Source organism: Pseudopodoces humilis, chromosome 4, assembly GCF_049639895.1.
Source record: "Pseudopodoces humilis isolate 2021_Gansu_Grassland_sample_001 chromosome 4, ASM4963989v1, whole genome shotgun sequence".
NCBI lineage: Eukaryota > Metazoa > Chordata > Aves > Passeriformes > Paridae > Pseudopodoces > Pseudopodoces humilis.
The window spans coordinates 48,515,755-48,531,912 of NC_142203.1; the positions used below are offsets into that span (position 1 = coordinate 48,515,755).

The window sequence follows — 16,158 nt, forward strand, 5'->3', positions numbered from 1 at the left end:
AAGGAAAATTTCAAAATTATGCTAGCTATTGTTTCCATTGTAGCTATGGAAAATGCTAAGTTTTCAAGATGAGGTAGGAAGGTTTATTAGAGCAAGTAGAGATGTTCAAGTAGCAGTTGAAAGCCTTGATATGGCCTTTTTACTCTCTCTGTGTTTCCCTTGTTTTTCTCCTTTCCTCATTTCATTGTGTTCTGCATCAAACCCCCTACATCCCTCAGAGCTGCGAGAAGGTTGGTGTGTTTTTTACTTTTTACCCACCTTACAAAACTATTAATTAAACCAATAACAAAGAATACAAATGAAATGAATGTAGCTGCATTGTGGCATTTTTTAAGTTAATGTTATGTTTAAGCAGAGAATGCCCTGGTCATGGCTTTTGATGAGTGCTGGTATTTAACTGTTGTGCATGACAAGAGAGAATGAACCTGGATGCATGGCAATCTCTTTAGCTTTTAATACTAACGTCTACTAAACTTGGTCAGTGTTCCTGCTTTTTCTTCCCTTTTAATTTCTTGTTTATACTGATGCCTGCTTTTCAAGGAATGGTTTCAGTAGTTGCTTTTCTAAATAGCCCACGCATGAAGACTAAACTGTCCTTTGTCTATAAGGATTTTGTTCAATACAAAAAGTTGCTCATTGCTTGCCATTTGCTTTGTGTGGCCTCTGTGAAATGGCCATTTACGGATGTTTTGCTCTCTGCTTGTTCCCCTTCTGCCTGTCGTTCACTCATGAGGCCATTGCAGTAAGCCCCTTTTGAATCCATAGAAGATCACAGAAATTTAATCAAGCCCAGTGGAAAGGTTTCAGATTAATATAGTTTTCCTCTTGGTTTTTTTTGTTTGTTTGTTTGTTTTTGTTTTGTTTTCAAACTCACTCATAGTCTTATTTTACTTCTGACTTTTTGCTGAATTAAAACTGTGTTTAATGATTGGCCTCTATTCAGGCCAAATAAATACAGTTTCAAGTACACCAACCAATGAATGGCCTAAATACAAGCCTACCTCTCTCAGCTACCTCTGTCACTTCCACCTCCTACACACATGTGCACACCACTGAGAATATTTGAAGCAGGAACACTGATCTGTTATTGCCTGGTAATTTTCTCGGTGTTGTGTTTGTTTAAATATTAACTATTCTGTTAGTGGAATGTCCTGCTATGTGTTTAAGGTTGCCATCCCTTGCTATCAATACAGAAATGTGTAATATTATTAATCCTTATTTTGCTTTCCATTAACTGTGAGCATAGTGGAATCCCGAATGTTCAATATTCTGCGATTTCCCCAGTTACCCTCTCTAGCAGTCACTTTTAAACCACCTAAATTTAATCTAAATTCCTTCTCCCTCAAATGCTATGCTCCTCCTTAACTCCTGTATCTGTCAGCCTATGCTATTCCCATTGCTTTCAAATTTCCTTTCCTCACCCAATGGGGTTTTTTTTGCTATTTTCTCTTTGCAGTTTTTACTCAGACATTTCCCTAAGCATGATTCTCTATTGTTTCTGTCATTTGCTTGCCTGCATGACCAAATCCAGTACTTTGTACTGGCTTTGCCTAGTTTCTTTCTGTGACTCTGACTCTCCCTCTCTCTGTGTCTCTCTCCATATATATATATATATGTGTATATGTATATTTATATATATTTTTATATGTGTATACATATGTATATATATATATTTGTATTTGTGTGCAATTATATATTTTTTCTATGTTTATTTCAGTGTTAGTGTGAGGTCTTGAGGCTGCATCTACTTTAAGTCTGAGAGCAAATGAAATTGCACTTTCAATTTACTCTAGGCAGTGTGTTCCAGGACTGTGATGTGACAATGTGGCCTAGCACATTTATGCACATCAACTGGAAGCATGCAGCATTGAAGTTGGTGATCAACTCAAGCATGCTGTTGACCTTCCAGTTTTCTTCTGTGCATATATATATGTATCAGCATAAAAAATGCATATATATATGTGCGCCTGTGTGTGTGTGTGCACGTGTGCGTGTATATCTTTTGCATGGTGTTTGTGTATTGTTAGTATGTAGTTAGTTACATGTGGGGCCCTAGTAGGTCTGAATCAGCCTTTGTATGAATGTGCCTAATAATGTTCTCAAATAAATACAGAATAATTCACATTGTGTGCAGACAAAATTCTTGTTTAGTCTCTTATTTCTCTTATATTTATTTTCTGGCAGACTGAAATACATGCTAAAATAGTCAATTGTGTCTGTACACTGCATGCTGTCCTTATGCAAGACTCAGTTTCCTTTTTTGTATATGTTATTACCTTTTTTTTGTGTTTTGTTCCAGTTCGGCGGGTCCCACCAAGGTTCTCTATCCCCCCCACAAATCATGAGATCATGCCTGGCGGGAGTGTAAATATCACCTGTGTTGCGGTGGGATCACCAATGCCATATGTGAAGTGGATGCTAGGAGCAGAAGATTTGACACCTGAGGATGATATGCCAATAGGGAGAAACGTCCTTGAGCTTAATGATGTCAGACAGTCTGCAAACTATACTTGCGTTGCTATGTCTACCCTTGGTGTTATAGAAGCAATAGCACAGATAACTGTCAAAGGTATATCTCAATCACATTTATTTGGACACAGTTCATCTTTTATTTCATTAATTCTGAGCAAATATATTGCACTGAAGGGTCTAAATGCCATTTGCCGTCTTAAATCAAGGGGGTAAATATTCTAACCAGTCACTGGCATAAGACAAAATACAGGTTAAGACAGCAGTAATAAACATTAATTGAATAATTAATATTTAATAAAATAAGTTAGTCATAATGTTACATTATTCTTCTGTGTCTAGCTCCCAGGCTTCATTTCCATTAAAGAAATTATCTTCTAATGTATTTATTTATCAACAGCAGGAGGCTTTAAGAACCAGTCATTTGATTTTTTAGAATTGCTGTGTCCAAGTGTGATATTCACTGAGTAAAACAAGCAAACAAGAGGTTCAAAAAATATCTGAAAATTTGGCTATAATTGTGAATCATCTTTCTATAAGATTCCTCTTCTGCATGTGGCTATGGATTTATTACAAAAGTCGGTATCATTAATTCATGACAGATGAACTGCGTTGAACAGAACTTGAAGATTTTCCAATAGATTTTGGAGGAAATTGTAATTGACAAAAGCTTGCTCTGAACAGATTGCTCCTTCTTTCCATTTTGTCTTCCTCTTTTATTTTTGTTTTGTTGTTTGTTATTGTTTGCAAGCTTTTTATTCTAATAAAGAATGTCTCCTGTTACATAGTGCTAACTGTATTTTTTGTTATTTGTATTTAGCCTTACCCAAACCTCCTGGGACACCTGTGGTGACAGAAAGCACAGCAACTAGCATAACGTTGACTTGGGATTCTGGAAACCCTGAGCCGGTTTCTTACTACATAATCCAGCACAAACCCAAAAACTCTGAGGAGCCATATAAAGAAATTGATGGGGTGGCCACAACTCGTTATAGTGTGGCTGGCCTGAGCCCATATTCAGAGTATGAATTTCGGGTAGTTGCTGTAAATAACATTGGGCGAGGGCCACCCAGCGAGCCTGTGTCAACCAGGACCTCAGAACAGGCACCTTCAAGTGCACCGCGCAACGTACAGGCCCGCATGCTGAGCTCCACCACCATTCTGGTACAGTGGGAAGAACCCGAGGAACCTAATGGGCAAATACAAGGTTACAGAGTTTATTACACCATGGACCCCACTCAACATGTCAACAGTTGGATGAAGCACAATGTGGCTGACAGCCATATTACCACTATTGGGAATCTTGTACCCCAGAAAACATACTCTGTGAAGGTTCTTGCTTTTACTTCTGTTGGGGATGGACCACTTTCTAGTGACATTCAAGTCATCACTCAAACAGGAGGTAAGCTAGCAATGAACAAAATTTGTGGGAGAGACTTTCAGTTTAAAATGTTGCAAAAAGAACTACCCCTCAAGTATAGCCAGTTTATTCAGTTAGTTTTTGCAGATAACCTTTTCTCAATTCCACAGTTGAAGTTATCTTTGCGGAGTGGAAATTACCCCTTCGTGCTTTCTTTTTTCATCAGTGTCAAGAAATTTATCTGTAGTGCAACTGAATTCTCAGAGAGACCGTCATCCTGGAGGTGGCCAAATCTTAAGGCTTTTGTTTGTCAGTTCTCTGTGTGCTAAACCTGTTTGTCAGTAGTTCTTCATAGCTTTCTTTTTGTTACTTGTTGGTTTTGGTTGGTTTTGTTTAGGTGACATGCAGTTTTCCTATGCCATATTACTCTAGGGAAGATCGCTTTTGGAAATCTAAAACTTATGTGTACTGCATATGTACAATATATGTTATATACAACATACTCAACTAGTTGTTAAGATTCTGAGAACACAAAACATGAGAGCAATAAATACAACAAACATTTATGTAGGATCAAGCAAGCAGGTTGGTACACTTTGGATTTATAAGTCAAATCAAACTTGCCCCTACAAAATGCATACCACAGGGTCACTATTTTCTCAGTTTATATTTGCAGTTAGGTTGTTTTTTTCTGTTCAAGAACTCTTAGGACCATGAATTAGTTTTATTAGTAAAGAACAAGCAAGCACAGTAAAAAACATGGCAGAAAAGTTTTTATGAAGTCTAAAGTGAGAAGCTCTGGTAGAGTTACACTGCACAAAGTTTTTTATTATAGCAATAAGAAATAAAAGGTCCTTTTGTCTAACAGTTAAGAGAAAGCTACATGAAATATTACTGTAGGCCAGTGATTTCATAAAAATATATAATGGTACTTGAATTTTTTAGTACAGGAAAGTTTCCTGCTGCAGAATTTAGCATCCCTCAAATTCTTAAAAACATATCTCTAAAGTATAACTTTAGACAGTTACGTTTCATCCAGTTTTTACTTCTGCATTTTACCAATAATGCATTTAATAAAGACAGAAATTGATGTATTGTCCTGGAATCTTTCTAGGTGTTATGTTGCACAAAGCTCTAGATGTCACCTTTTCCAGTATCTCAGCTAAGAAGTTATGAGATTTTTAGATCTTATGGTAGTAGATTAAAATGTGTCTGTGTGCACATGCAAATGTAAATATATACACCAGAGTTTAATTTTGGCATTTGCAACCATTTTCAGAGAACTAGTTTTTATATTGACATCTGACTTCTGATTGAATCCACATGCATAAAGCTTTTCCAGAAGAAGGTTCAGAGAGCTCCTTATCTGTGTTTTCACTCACAACTGTAAACCTCTTAGATTAGCAAGTGTCTGACAGTGGCTGCCCCAGTGAAGGATAAAGGAACCAAAATAATGAGCACTGAGGCTCAGCTGGACTGGCCCAAGTTACATTATTTTCTGAGGTCACTTCAGAGAAGTAAGCGTGTCCATCTGTTTCCGATTACTGTTGCAATCTGAAGAAATTACAACATTAACAGTGCTGGAGGGTTTCTTTTAAACATGATTTCGATGTTTAATTGTGACTATGTAAAAAAATTGAAAGAAAACAAAGAACAGAGCATACAGGAAGCGTATTTAAGCACTGATACTTTTACTTGAAATACAAATGTTTTAAGACATAAAAGTGATTAAAAACTAAGAAAGTCTAGTGGAGTCGTCCATTCCAGGGTATGGTTAAAAATTAGGAAATCCCCATTTCTCTATCAAGTAGTTTCTCTTCAGTGAACACCTTAGAAAAAAATGCTCTCCTTGTCCTTCTTGTCCAGATTTGCTTTAACGTGAATCCGAATATGATTGTTTTAGTTTAAATCTCTCAAAATCAAATGCATTTCAAATATTAAAGTGAATATAAAGTATAATTTAAGAACATGGAAAATGGACAAAATAAAGACATTTTAAAAATGTTAAAATAGGAATGGGATGCTGATTACATTTGGTTGATTTTTCTTTAAACAAATAAGCCTGCCATTATATATATATTTAGCTTAACCCTCACTTTGGGGATGTTAGAGCATATATAAAACAAAATCATGCTGACATATATGACTTACAGGCTCTGTTAGATGGTTCAGAGCTTGCCTGCCTTAAGTGTATTCTGATCTTTGGAGAGAGATTATAAAATCGAGTAATTTATTCTTAAAAAACTGTTCAGAGGAATTTTTGTTTTCTTAGTATAGCAGAATTGTTCTTTTGAAACTGGTGTATGAGTGGTGTTTTTCTTTGCATGTCAGCTGAAATTGTGATGGTAGTGGAATTTGGATTTTTAATTAAAATATTGATTGGGAGCGTGTCTTTTGAGAGGAAGAGAAGGATATATTTTTCAGACAACCAGACAATGAAAAAAAACAAAAAAAGTTCAGTTTTGGTGTTCAGTATTTTTCTTAAGCATTTGAAGACAAAGCTATGTCCTATTGCTCAGTTGTTTTCAGCAGTGCTTTCTTTATGGTAAAAAGACACCATTTTAACAGATTCTGTAATCAGAAAAGAGCTGTGGATCTGAGCCTTTTGGGTTAAAGGAGATCAATTCCAAATTTTAAGAAAGTCCTTATTTTGCTTTCTGGACCAAAGGATTAGATTCTTTTAGGGATGGAGTCAGGATGGTCTATTGTGTAGGTTAATTGACTTATCAAATTTTAGAATAAAGAAATATTGATATGAGTTTTAGTGTGATACTTCGCTTTTGTTTTTTGCTTGTTTTTGGGTTTGGGGTTTTTTTGCTGTGTTAGCAAACAAAATTTGTTTCTGTCCAGTTTAACTGCTCAGGACACAGTTCTTCTAACTCCTTTCTGGGCTTAAAGTGGTCATAAAAATGTGTACGTTGAGCAACATATCTGTGTGTACCAGAAATATTTAGAATTTTGAACTGTCTGGGTTTGGGTTTTGTTTCATTTCATTTGATTTAATTTCATTTTTAACCTGCAAAGAGAATGGCTGCTGAAGGAATTAAGTGAATCTTATTTTTTGTTCTGAGCTTAGTTAGAAGGAGAGGAGAGAGATACACAAGATCTGTTGGATAGTGAATTACTGGAAAAAGAGAAAGAGGGAAAAAAAAAATCAGAGAAATGAATGTGTCACTCTTAGCTTATGTTTCTGTAGAAAAAAACTTAAAATACAAAACAAATTATTAGTTTTAAATGAAGGATTCTCCATTATTTGAAGGCTGAGGTTATTACAGTTATAAAAGGTTAATGCTTTCAGCATAGGAAAAAGGACGTAATGAGAAGGTTAAGTATCCAACTTGCAGGGCATATAAATGGTGCGTTAGATTTAACAAAACTAATATTTCTGGAGTTTTTAATGGTAAAAGAAAATTAGAAGTTCAGAGAAAGAGCAACGTACTGTTCTGTGTTGTAGCAAGCTAGACTGTACCAGACATTTAATTTTTTTTAATGAACAAGTGAATGGGGAAATCTGATGTCTCTGAAACTCCACAGTCCTAGCCTAGTGTCTTTGTGAAGCATTTCATGAAATAGACTTCCATATGAAAAGAGTTGAGAGCATGTAACTAGAAACTCAAAGCAAGAAAGCAGGTGAGAGAATTGCAGAATATTTAGAGTTGAAAGGGACATCTGGAGATCATCCAGTCCCACTCCTCTGCTAAGGCAGGGAGCAGGTGACAAAGGAACACATTCAGGTGGGTTTTGAATGTCTCCAGAGAGGGAAACACCACAACCTCCCTGGACAGCCTGTTCCTGTGCTCTGCCACCCTCAATATAAAGTTCTTCCTCAGGTTTAGGAGAAATTTCTTGTGGTTTAGTGTATGTCTGTTTTTTCATCCTGTCTCTGGGCACCACTGGAAAGAGTCTGGCACTATCCTTGTGGCACCCCACTTTAAGATACATGTATTGATGCTGAAGTGGAGTATAGGGTAGTTTTTTAACTGATTTAAATTTTAAAATTCCCCTCAAGAGATATTTCTGGTCAGGTAGGAAAGACTATTTTAGCTTTTGAATAACTGCCCTACTCTCAATGCACAGGTAAGTGTCCTGGTCTGTATTTTACTTCATTTAAGTGCTAACGTGATGAGTTCTATATTGAGGATCTCACCTTCACACAGTGAAAATTTATCTCTTCGCTGTGTTCTCTAGTCATCCAGACAAGACCAGGTGGACTCTGTCTTTAAGACTGACTAACACATTTATTTTATTCCCTGAATTCCTACTATGTCAGTTAGAGATAATATTTGAAGAAAACAATTTATGGATTTCTGATTACTTTTCACACAATATACTATGCTTTTATAAAATCTAAAATGTATAGTAGTTAATTATTTTGTGATTCTTTGACATTGCAAAGCTGCAAACCTCAGCTATCTTCAGACTTATTTGAAGAGATTATTGCAGTTGTAGCAGAGAGACAGGGAGAGCACAGTGCAGATATTACACATTTTATTTTGTATGTTACCCATTTTATTTTTTAATTATGTTCCATTAGGACTTATTTCAAAAAATATATATATTGTTTATAAAGGAAAAACTGTGGAGCACAGTAGCTCATCAGTTGTAAGAGTTCCTATATCAAGTTTCATGCTTCTTTCAGAGATATCAGAAGCATAAACTCTTGGTCCCTTTAGGTTCCCTACTGATTGTAAATTCTCTTGATCCATCTATTGTCCTTTGCAAAGCTGATTTCTTATTGAATTCATTGAGTTTTACACAAGGTATGGATTTCACCCCAGCAATGTCATGGGGCCCTTTCTATCCTGGAGACTCCCCTCCTTTTTCATTATCACTTGCAAACCCAGCATGTTCCTGGAGCAGTTTTCTGGTTACCTCAGCCAGCTGAAGAGCTGTGCAGGGAACTAAAGTGCCTTTCTGAGGTCCTGTTTTATGATCCTGTTCTGGCACTTTAATCAGGGATGGAGATAAAACCACATGTGCAGGACAAAGTCCAGCAATCTGTGTTTGTTCCTGATTATCCAGCAATAAACATGGCGGAATAGGCAAGTGAAAATTTAGAAGCTGGTGTGAAGTTTTGGAAAAAGTAGTTGTGGACTTTATTCTTTGTTTTGTTACTGCATTGTAGTCTTTCATTGTGTGTACTCCCTAAGTTATATTTAGAAGAAGAGATAAGAAGAAAGGAGCACACAGAAGTTAGGGGTTTTTAATGTACTTTTCTAGAGCATATTGCCCTCAAAGCAAAAAAGACAGTATTGAGAGAATGCTCATGCAAAATTATCCCATTTAGGCTGCCCATGTACAGCACTAATTTGGAGTTAGATTTGATGTGTGACATTAAAAACACTACAGTAAGAGTATGAAGTCCACTTGCATATACTTTGCAGTTTCTCTAGGCTTTTTTCTCTCTCTGAAGGAGACCAGTAGCTTCTGTCAGCTCCAGCTTGGCTTAGTTCCCATGTGCCACTGAAGATTTTTTTTTTAACAGATGTGTATTCTAGGCATAAATCATAAATAGTTTAAAAATTATTTGTTCCACTTCCTTTACCGGTACTTTTCCTTTGGTACTAGGTTCCATACCAGAATTTATCAGCAATAAAGTGTGTTTAGTTTCTGTTATTTTGGTTTTGTTTTCTTTCTTCTTCATCTTTGCTTATCTGTTTGGAGCAATGCAGCTTTCCCTGTCAACTTTTTCTTCTGTCCATGTTTTCAGCATCAGAGTTGCCTAACTGTAGTTAAAAAAATTCAAGGGGAGACTGAATTTTGAAGCAAGATTTTATTTTGACAAACAGCATTTGGAAAAGCCCAATTAGCAATCAGGTTGTCTTATAAAATGATTGAGAATTGCAGACTTAAGATGACAGAGGGCTTGGGTTTTTTACAAGGACTGCTTGGAGAATGAGGGTCTTAAAGCATGTAGAGAGACAGGAAATACCCTTAGTTCTCCATCTGCTGCCATATTTATCATAACAGATGGTGCCAGCCTTCATATGAGTCACTTGACTGATCATTTGCTATTGCTGCCTGGCTGTGTTCTACAATTCATGTATCCATACATTAAGTACAGATCATAGCATCAAAGGACAATTCAGGCCGGCAGGATGGTTATGTGGGGAGGTGTCCAGCCACAGCCACTGCCCAGGGCACGCTTGGCTCTGTGGTCAGACTGAGTTTTCTAGGGCTTCACCCACTTGATGAGTTAAATGCCCCAGGGCTGCTATGGTGCAACCTCCTTGGGCCCTGGCTGAATTTCTGGGTTGTCCTGAGCCTCTCGTGTTTCAACTTGTGCCACTGCGTCTCACCTGCCACACTCTGTGAAGAGCCTGGCTGTGTCTCTTCCATCCCTTCTGTCACTGCTGGAAGTGCCATTGAGAGCCATTCTCCCAGCTGAACTGTTGCCAGCACTGCACCCTCTCCAAAATTAGAATCTGTCACAAATACTTAGTTGATGTTTCCTGTAATGGCTCCCAGTGCTTTAGGATCATTTCCTCTTTGCACTTTGCAGGACCCAGGCAGTGGTCTCTTTTTAGATTGGACACCTTTGAGAAAAAGGTCTATTTAGTCCTGTCCCTTTTTATTCTTGTAAAAGACCTGGTCTCCTGTTACTCTCACTCATCAAACAAAACAAAACAAAAACCAACCAACCAACCCAAAAAAGTAGAGATTTTCAGTGTCCACCTAGCAACTTGAATATGTACCTCATGTAGAAAGGTTCTGTCTGTTGAAAGTTAGATATCAAATCTAACTTTCTTTCAAATCTAAATTGTGTTCCAGAATACACAAGGGCAGTGTTCTCCTCAAATTGATATTCTGTAGAAGTCTGGGGAAGATAAAAATAAAAATACTGAATTATTTTAAGAGTTTGCTCTCTGAAGTTTTTAGGTCTTTTAGTGTAATGCTATAATAGAATTCTTCCCTGATAAATGTTTGTGAAACCATCATTATTGTCACATCCTACTTCTTACACCTGTTCTTAGTGTGTGCTAAGAAGTACATCTTTTTATTCTTCCCATGAAAAAATATGAGAGCATGTCACATTTTATTCTTGAACAGCTAGAGATGTTGTGGAAAACTGTTTCCTGCCTTATCAATGGCACTATTAACTGAAAATAATGTTTTACAGCTTGGGTGCCAAAACTATTATACACAATACAATGATATAGTTATGTTTTGCTGTCTTTTCCTAGTCAACCTTACAATTTGCTTTACATTTGAAGAAGTAAATTAGGATAACATTTAATTTCTGTGACCATTGCAAAAGATAGAACAACAGAGAATGTTCTTGGATAGCACAATCAAAAGTACATTCTTGCAGTTAGAAAGTGTCGTCATTAGAAATTCAACTATATTCTTAAAAATATCAGTCATTAAAGGGTGGAAATACATCACTTAATGAGAAATTAGCTGAATATCTCTTCACTGGGTTATAACAACTTCAGGTTATTGTATTTGGATATTGTATTTGGGTGTCTTCTTAGAAAAGACCAGGATGTGTTTATGTATTTTATTTATGAGCTGAAAAAAAAAAAAAATCATATCTGGAAACACATGTAATAGTTTTAACACTTTATTCTAGACTATTTCAGCTAGTCATGTTCGATTAGCTTTTTCTCAATACACAAATATATTGATGTTTATATTTGCCATTTCACACATAGGTTATTAGATTGCTGGTATTCATCACCAGGCATCTCTTAAATTGCATTTTGGTTCTATTTGCTTTATTTACACTGCAAAAAAATTATTTTAAATCTTTGATAATTTTTAACATGTGAATTGATGAACATGTATCATTATTTTTCTGTGCTAACATAAATTTCATAATACTGTGGAGCAATTTAAGTTCAGTAAGATAAATAAAAGTAATATCACATGCCATATTTGGATAACATTTTTAAAAATTTGAAAGTATTGAAGTATCCAAATAAATAATTGACAACACTGCTCAACTTCTTCTTTAGTGCCTGGTCAGCCATTGAACTTCAAAGCAGAACCTGAGTCTGAAACAAGCATACTGCTTTCCTGGACACCTCCACGGTCTGATACCATTTCCAGCTATGAACTGGTTTACAAAGATGGGGAACATGGGGAGGAAGTAAGTGCCAAGATTGTACATCTTTTTAATGGTCTTTAATAAGTTCAACATAAAATGCAGCAATTTCATGTTTTACCAACTTGCTTTTGTAGAAGTGCCTTGATATTTAAGTTTGTTAAGTCCAGCAGTTAGCCTAGTGACAGACTGAAAGTGTATAACAGCAGAGAATGTCATCAGTGGTTACCAGCAAGTGGAATTTTGCTGCAGACTTCAATGAAACTACCACAGAAATTCCATCCGGTTTCAGACATTGATTATGTCTCTCCAAGCCCGTTTCTCTATAAAGGCTTGGAAGCAAAAATGTTTGCGGGCATTTAACAGACCCATTGAGCCCTTTTTGAAGTTATACCTGAACTTTGCAATCTATTTTCAGACTTAGATAATTTTTGTTTCTTTGTGCCATTGTGTAAGAGAATTCCCAAGCTTTTCTAATCTTTCAGTAATAATTGAGAAGAAAATAGGAGGTTCCTTCTAAAGATTAAAACCTGCAATAGACCTTTTCTGTACCATTACTTCATAAAGAATTTTCAGTTTGTGGGCCTCTATCCTGCCATAAACTAAGCTGTTCTTCTGGTAGGGAAAATGCTGTATTGCCAGGTATCACAGAAAAGAAAGAAGCCAGGAGTCTCAGAAGGATGCAAGACGTAGTGAGCCTCATTGGTTTCTCCTGCATCTTCAAGTCATTGCTGATGCTTCAACTGAGCTTATGTTTATGGCAGCTTCATACATACACTGTCAATTCACAAGTTTATTTTGTGGAAGGGGGCCAGGTCCATATTTCACTTCCAAATAGGATGCAGGCCACTGCTTAGTAAGTTACCCTGTGGAAGAATTTGCTTTTGATAATTTGAATATAAATTTAACTGCAAGATTAAACCCAAGATAACTTACCCTATAAAATCACTGCCACAAAAGACAGTTATAGGTCAGGCTTTGTTCATGTGGTATTGTCTGAAAAGCCTCCCATATTTCATATATAGCTATTTGTTCATCAAACAGTCAAGCTTTATTTGCGGCTCTGAGTTTCACCCATTAAACTGTTGACTTTAAAATAATAGTTTATTAACGTTTGTCAAAAGTAATGTATGCCATTTTAGTTTTATTTAGTTTGGTTTTGTTCTGCCTTATTTCTTGAATTTAAGCTTTTCTCCATGGTTTACTTAAAAGTAATAAATCCCAGTATAAAAGCATACATGCAATATATGGAATTCAGAGTCTCTGAATGCTAACCAAGACATTCTCTTATCATCTACCTTTAGCAACGGGTTTCCACTGAACCTACTACATCGTATCGTCTGCAAGGCTTAAGGCCAAACAGCCTGTACTTGTTCCGCCTAGCTGCACGCTCTCCTCAAGGGCTGGGTGCTTCAACAGCAGAAATCTCAGCAAGAACCATGCAGTCAAGTAGGTGTCTTTCCTTGAAATATTTATTCTCTTTGTTTCTCTTTCTCAAAGAGATTAATCTCAGTAGCCTAGGTAGGCAGAAACAGAGAAAGAAGCAAAATACAGTGTTGATGTTGCTTGATATACTGCAAAAAAATGCCTAAAATGTGTATTTTTAAGGTGTATTGTGATCAAATTAATATATGAATGGCTTTTACATAGCTTCATAAAACAACCCAAATAAACCAGTGTCTAAGGAGGCAATAAAATGTTGGCATAATAAAATTTTAATTTATAATAAGGTGAAATGTTGTATCATGCCATAGGTGTACATTAATAACAGTCAATAAAATTCCACCTCCCCAGTCTGCATCCTTCCTAGGTTGTTTCTGCAGCATCTCCCTGAAGTGGAAAAATTTGTAGAATGGATCAGGATGAGTATTTAAGACTGTACCAGATTTTTTATTAACAACTCTTCTATAGTATCTTATAATTCTAATTTTGTTCAGTTTTCTTATTCTGGGTTTTTTTACGGTATTCAGTCATTTTCCACCTGGAGAAAAATAGTTTGAAATGTAAAGATTTATCAGGGACTTACATATACACCTTAAAGCATTTAAATGAAGACTTAACTAAAACAATCAGCTATTTCAGCAATGATGTCCAGAATGATTATTCTTGCTTTACAAATTATGCTTTCTTGACAGTTTGCATTACAATGTGTCATTGAAAAACTTAGTACAAATTTATTTGTATTTGTTTTAAATTAAATTGCCTGTTTTTAAAGTATTCATTCAAGACTATTCAAAGCAGAAAATCCAGTTTCTGAGTTGACAAGTCTTTTTAGTTTGCAGTTATGACATGTGACTATACAATTGTTCCTTGTTAGTGTTATATATTAATATCAGTTAGTGTCACTGGAGACACAGTGCTGCTCACCTTTAAGCAAAGCTAAATATGCTTCTGAAGCATTTCTAAGGCACTTGGAATTAGCATAAAAGACAGTAAAGATTAGTTTTAGATATAATGGCAAGGCAACTTTTCAGTTTTGTAATTCAGATGAAGAATTTGAATAAGAAATAGGTATTGATTTATTCTGGGAGCCATTTCAACTATTTAGAATGCTCATGATCTTATATTGGATGAAGGTTGCTTAGACTGCATACAAAACAAACATCTAGGAGCAAAGGCTGCTTGTTCCATATATAAGGACATTGCAATTTTCTCTTCTTGAATATAAAAATATGTTACATTTTTCTCAGCCTTGTGTCTTCAGACAGTAGTGAAATCCAGTTGATTTCAGTGGTCAGGTCCAAATTATTTGCTGCAAAGATTACTTTTCTTTTTAAAAAAAATGTGCAATTGAGAAAAAACATATATGCATTAAAACTGGTTAAAGTACCCTTCAAATTATCCTTAGTTACATAAGTGCAATATTTTGCATTTTCAGAGTATAATAGATTAAAAATTAATAAACTTCTGTGATTTTATTAGCAATATTCACCAGAATGTGCTACTGCCTTTCATCTTGATATCAGAGGAAGATGCTGCAGGGATTTATTTCTTTTTTTGTAAGACCCTTAAGGGACATTTTACATATATTTTACTTCCTGCACAAGTTAATGGTAGAAGGGAATCCATTCGTTTTGAGTACTTGATTACTGAATTAGTCTATAAAAATAACCCCAAATGTGTTAATTCTCATCTGTTCTTCCGTCTACCTCCTCTAGTTAATTGAAATACTAGTAAATTCCCTCCTCTCTTCCTTTGGAGGAGCAGTGTACCATACTGAATAAAAAGGCATTGATCCCTGTAGAAAGAGCTGTAGGGAACCGAAAGATAAATGTATAAATCAGTAGGTCACAGCAGGGTCCTAGGCCTTCTCTGTTGTTTTAATTTTGTTTGATGTCACTATTATAAGCATGTATAAGTATCCATTTCTTTCTTTTTTTCCCTTAAGAAATGGGAAGAAAAGGTGGAGAGGGGGATATAAAGGGGAATAAAGGTCTAACACACAAAATTTATGTTTTTCTTACAAGAAAGGAGGCAAAAATAGGAAAGGAATTCACACCCTCTCCTTCTGCTAGTGAGTTTGAATTATGGGTCCTTTTTTTGGTGCTCTGAATGATCCGTTAGTAGGCATAGATTTTGGTAAGTCAGAGTGCATTTAAGCACATAAATGCATACCTAACTTTCAGTACTTGATTTGCGTCACTGAAAGCAGTGGAATGACATGCATGCTTAAATGCTCTGAAGCTTGGAAAAGGTAAATATGCTAACATACTCCTTTGAGAACAAATGAGTAAAGGTGAGCATTTCTGCTCTGGAAGACTGGTGATGCTGACAGGAGATGAAACAAAGTCAGAAACTCACATTCTGATGTGTTGAGCTTGTAAACTCACTTTGTAAAATGAATACCTGCTTTCTTTACACATTGTTTGGGTTAGAATTTTTTCTTTTCCTTTGAAAGTAATATACATTACTGGTAGGAATAATTCTTTGCTAGCAAAGGTGTCTCCAAGAGGAGTTAAAAAAAATAAAACTGACAGCTGATCTAGGGTAAGTACAAGTTACAGTCAGAATCAACAAGCCTGTCACTTTTTCCTGGTAGGTAAATCTTTGACTAAGACTTTTCTACATCTTCTATGGACTGCATGCTCATAGTATGTTAGCTACAATAAATGTTTCAGTAACGGTTTTCAATTTATATGTAATTTATGATTGACTTGTGTCAGGCAGACTCATTAAAAAAAAAGATAATTTGTTTATGAGAGTAGAAAGGCTGCAAAAAAATAGCAACCCATGGAGCAATTTCTAGCAATTATTGCAAGTTTTTAGGACTTGTGTAAAGAGA

At 35.9% G+C, this 16,158-nt stretch overlaps 1 protein-coding gene across 1 annotated transcript in view; it reads left to right on the forward strand.

Annotated features, from left to right (window-relative positions):
• PTPRD (protein tyrosine phosphatase receptor type D) overlaps positions 1–16,158 on the forward strand; it is a 369,133-nt gene that overhangs the window by 235,579 nt on the left and 117,396 nt on the right. Inside the window, exons 9-13 of the mRNA XM_088054032.1 lie at positions 219–230; positions 2,300–2,569; positions 3,290–3,871; positions 11,788–11,921; positions 13,181–13,325. Of these exons, the coding sequence (XP_087910158.1) occupies positions 219–230; positions 2,300–2,569; positions 3,290–3,871; positions 11,788–11,921; positions 13,181–13,325 (1,143 nt within the window). The remainder of the gene's footprint in view (positions 1–218; positions 231–2,299; positions 2,570–3,289; positions 3,872–11,787; positions 11,922–13,180; positions 13,326–16,158) is intronic.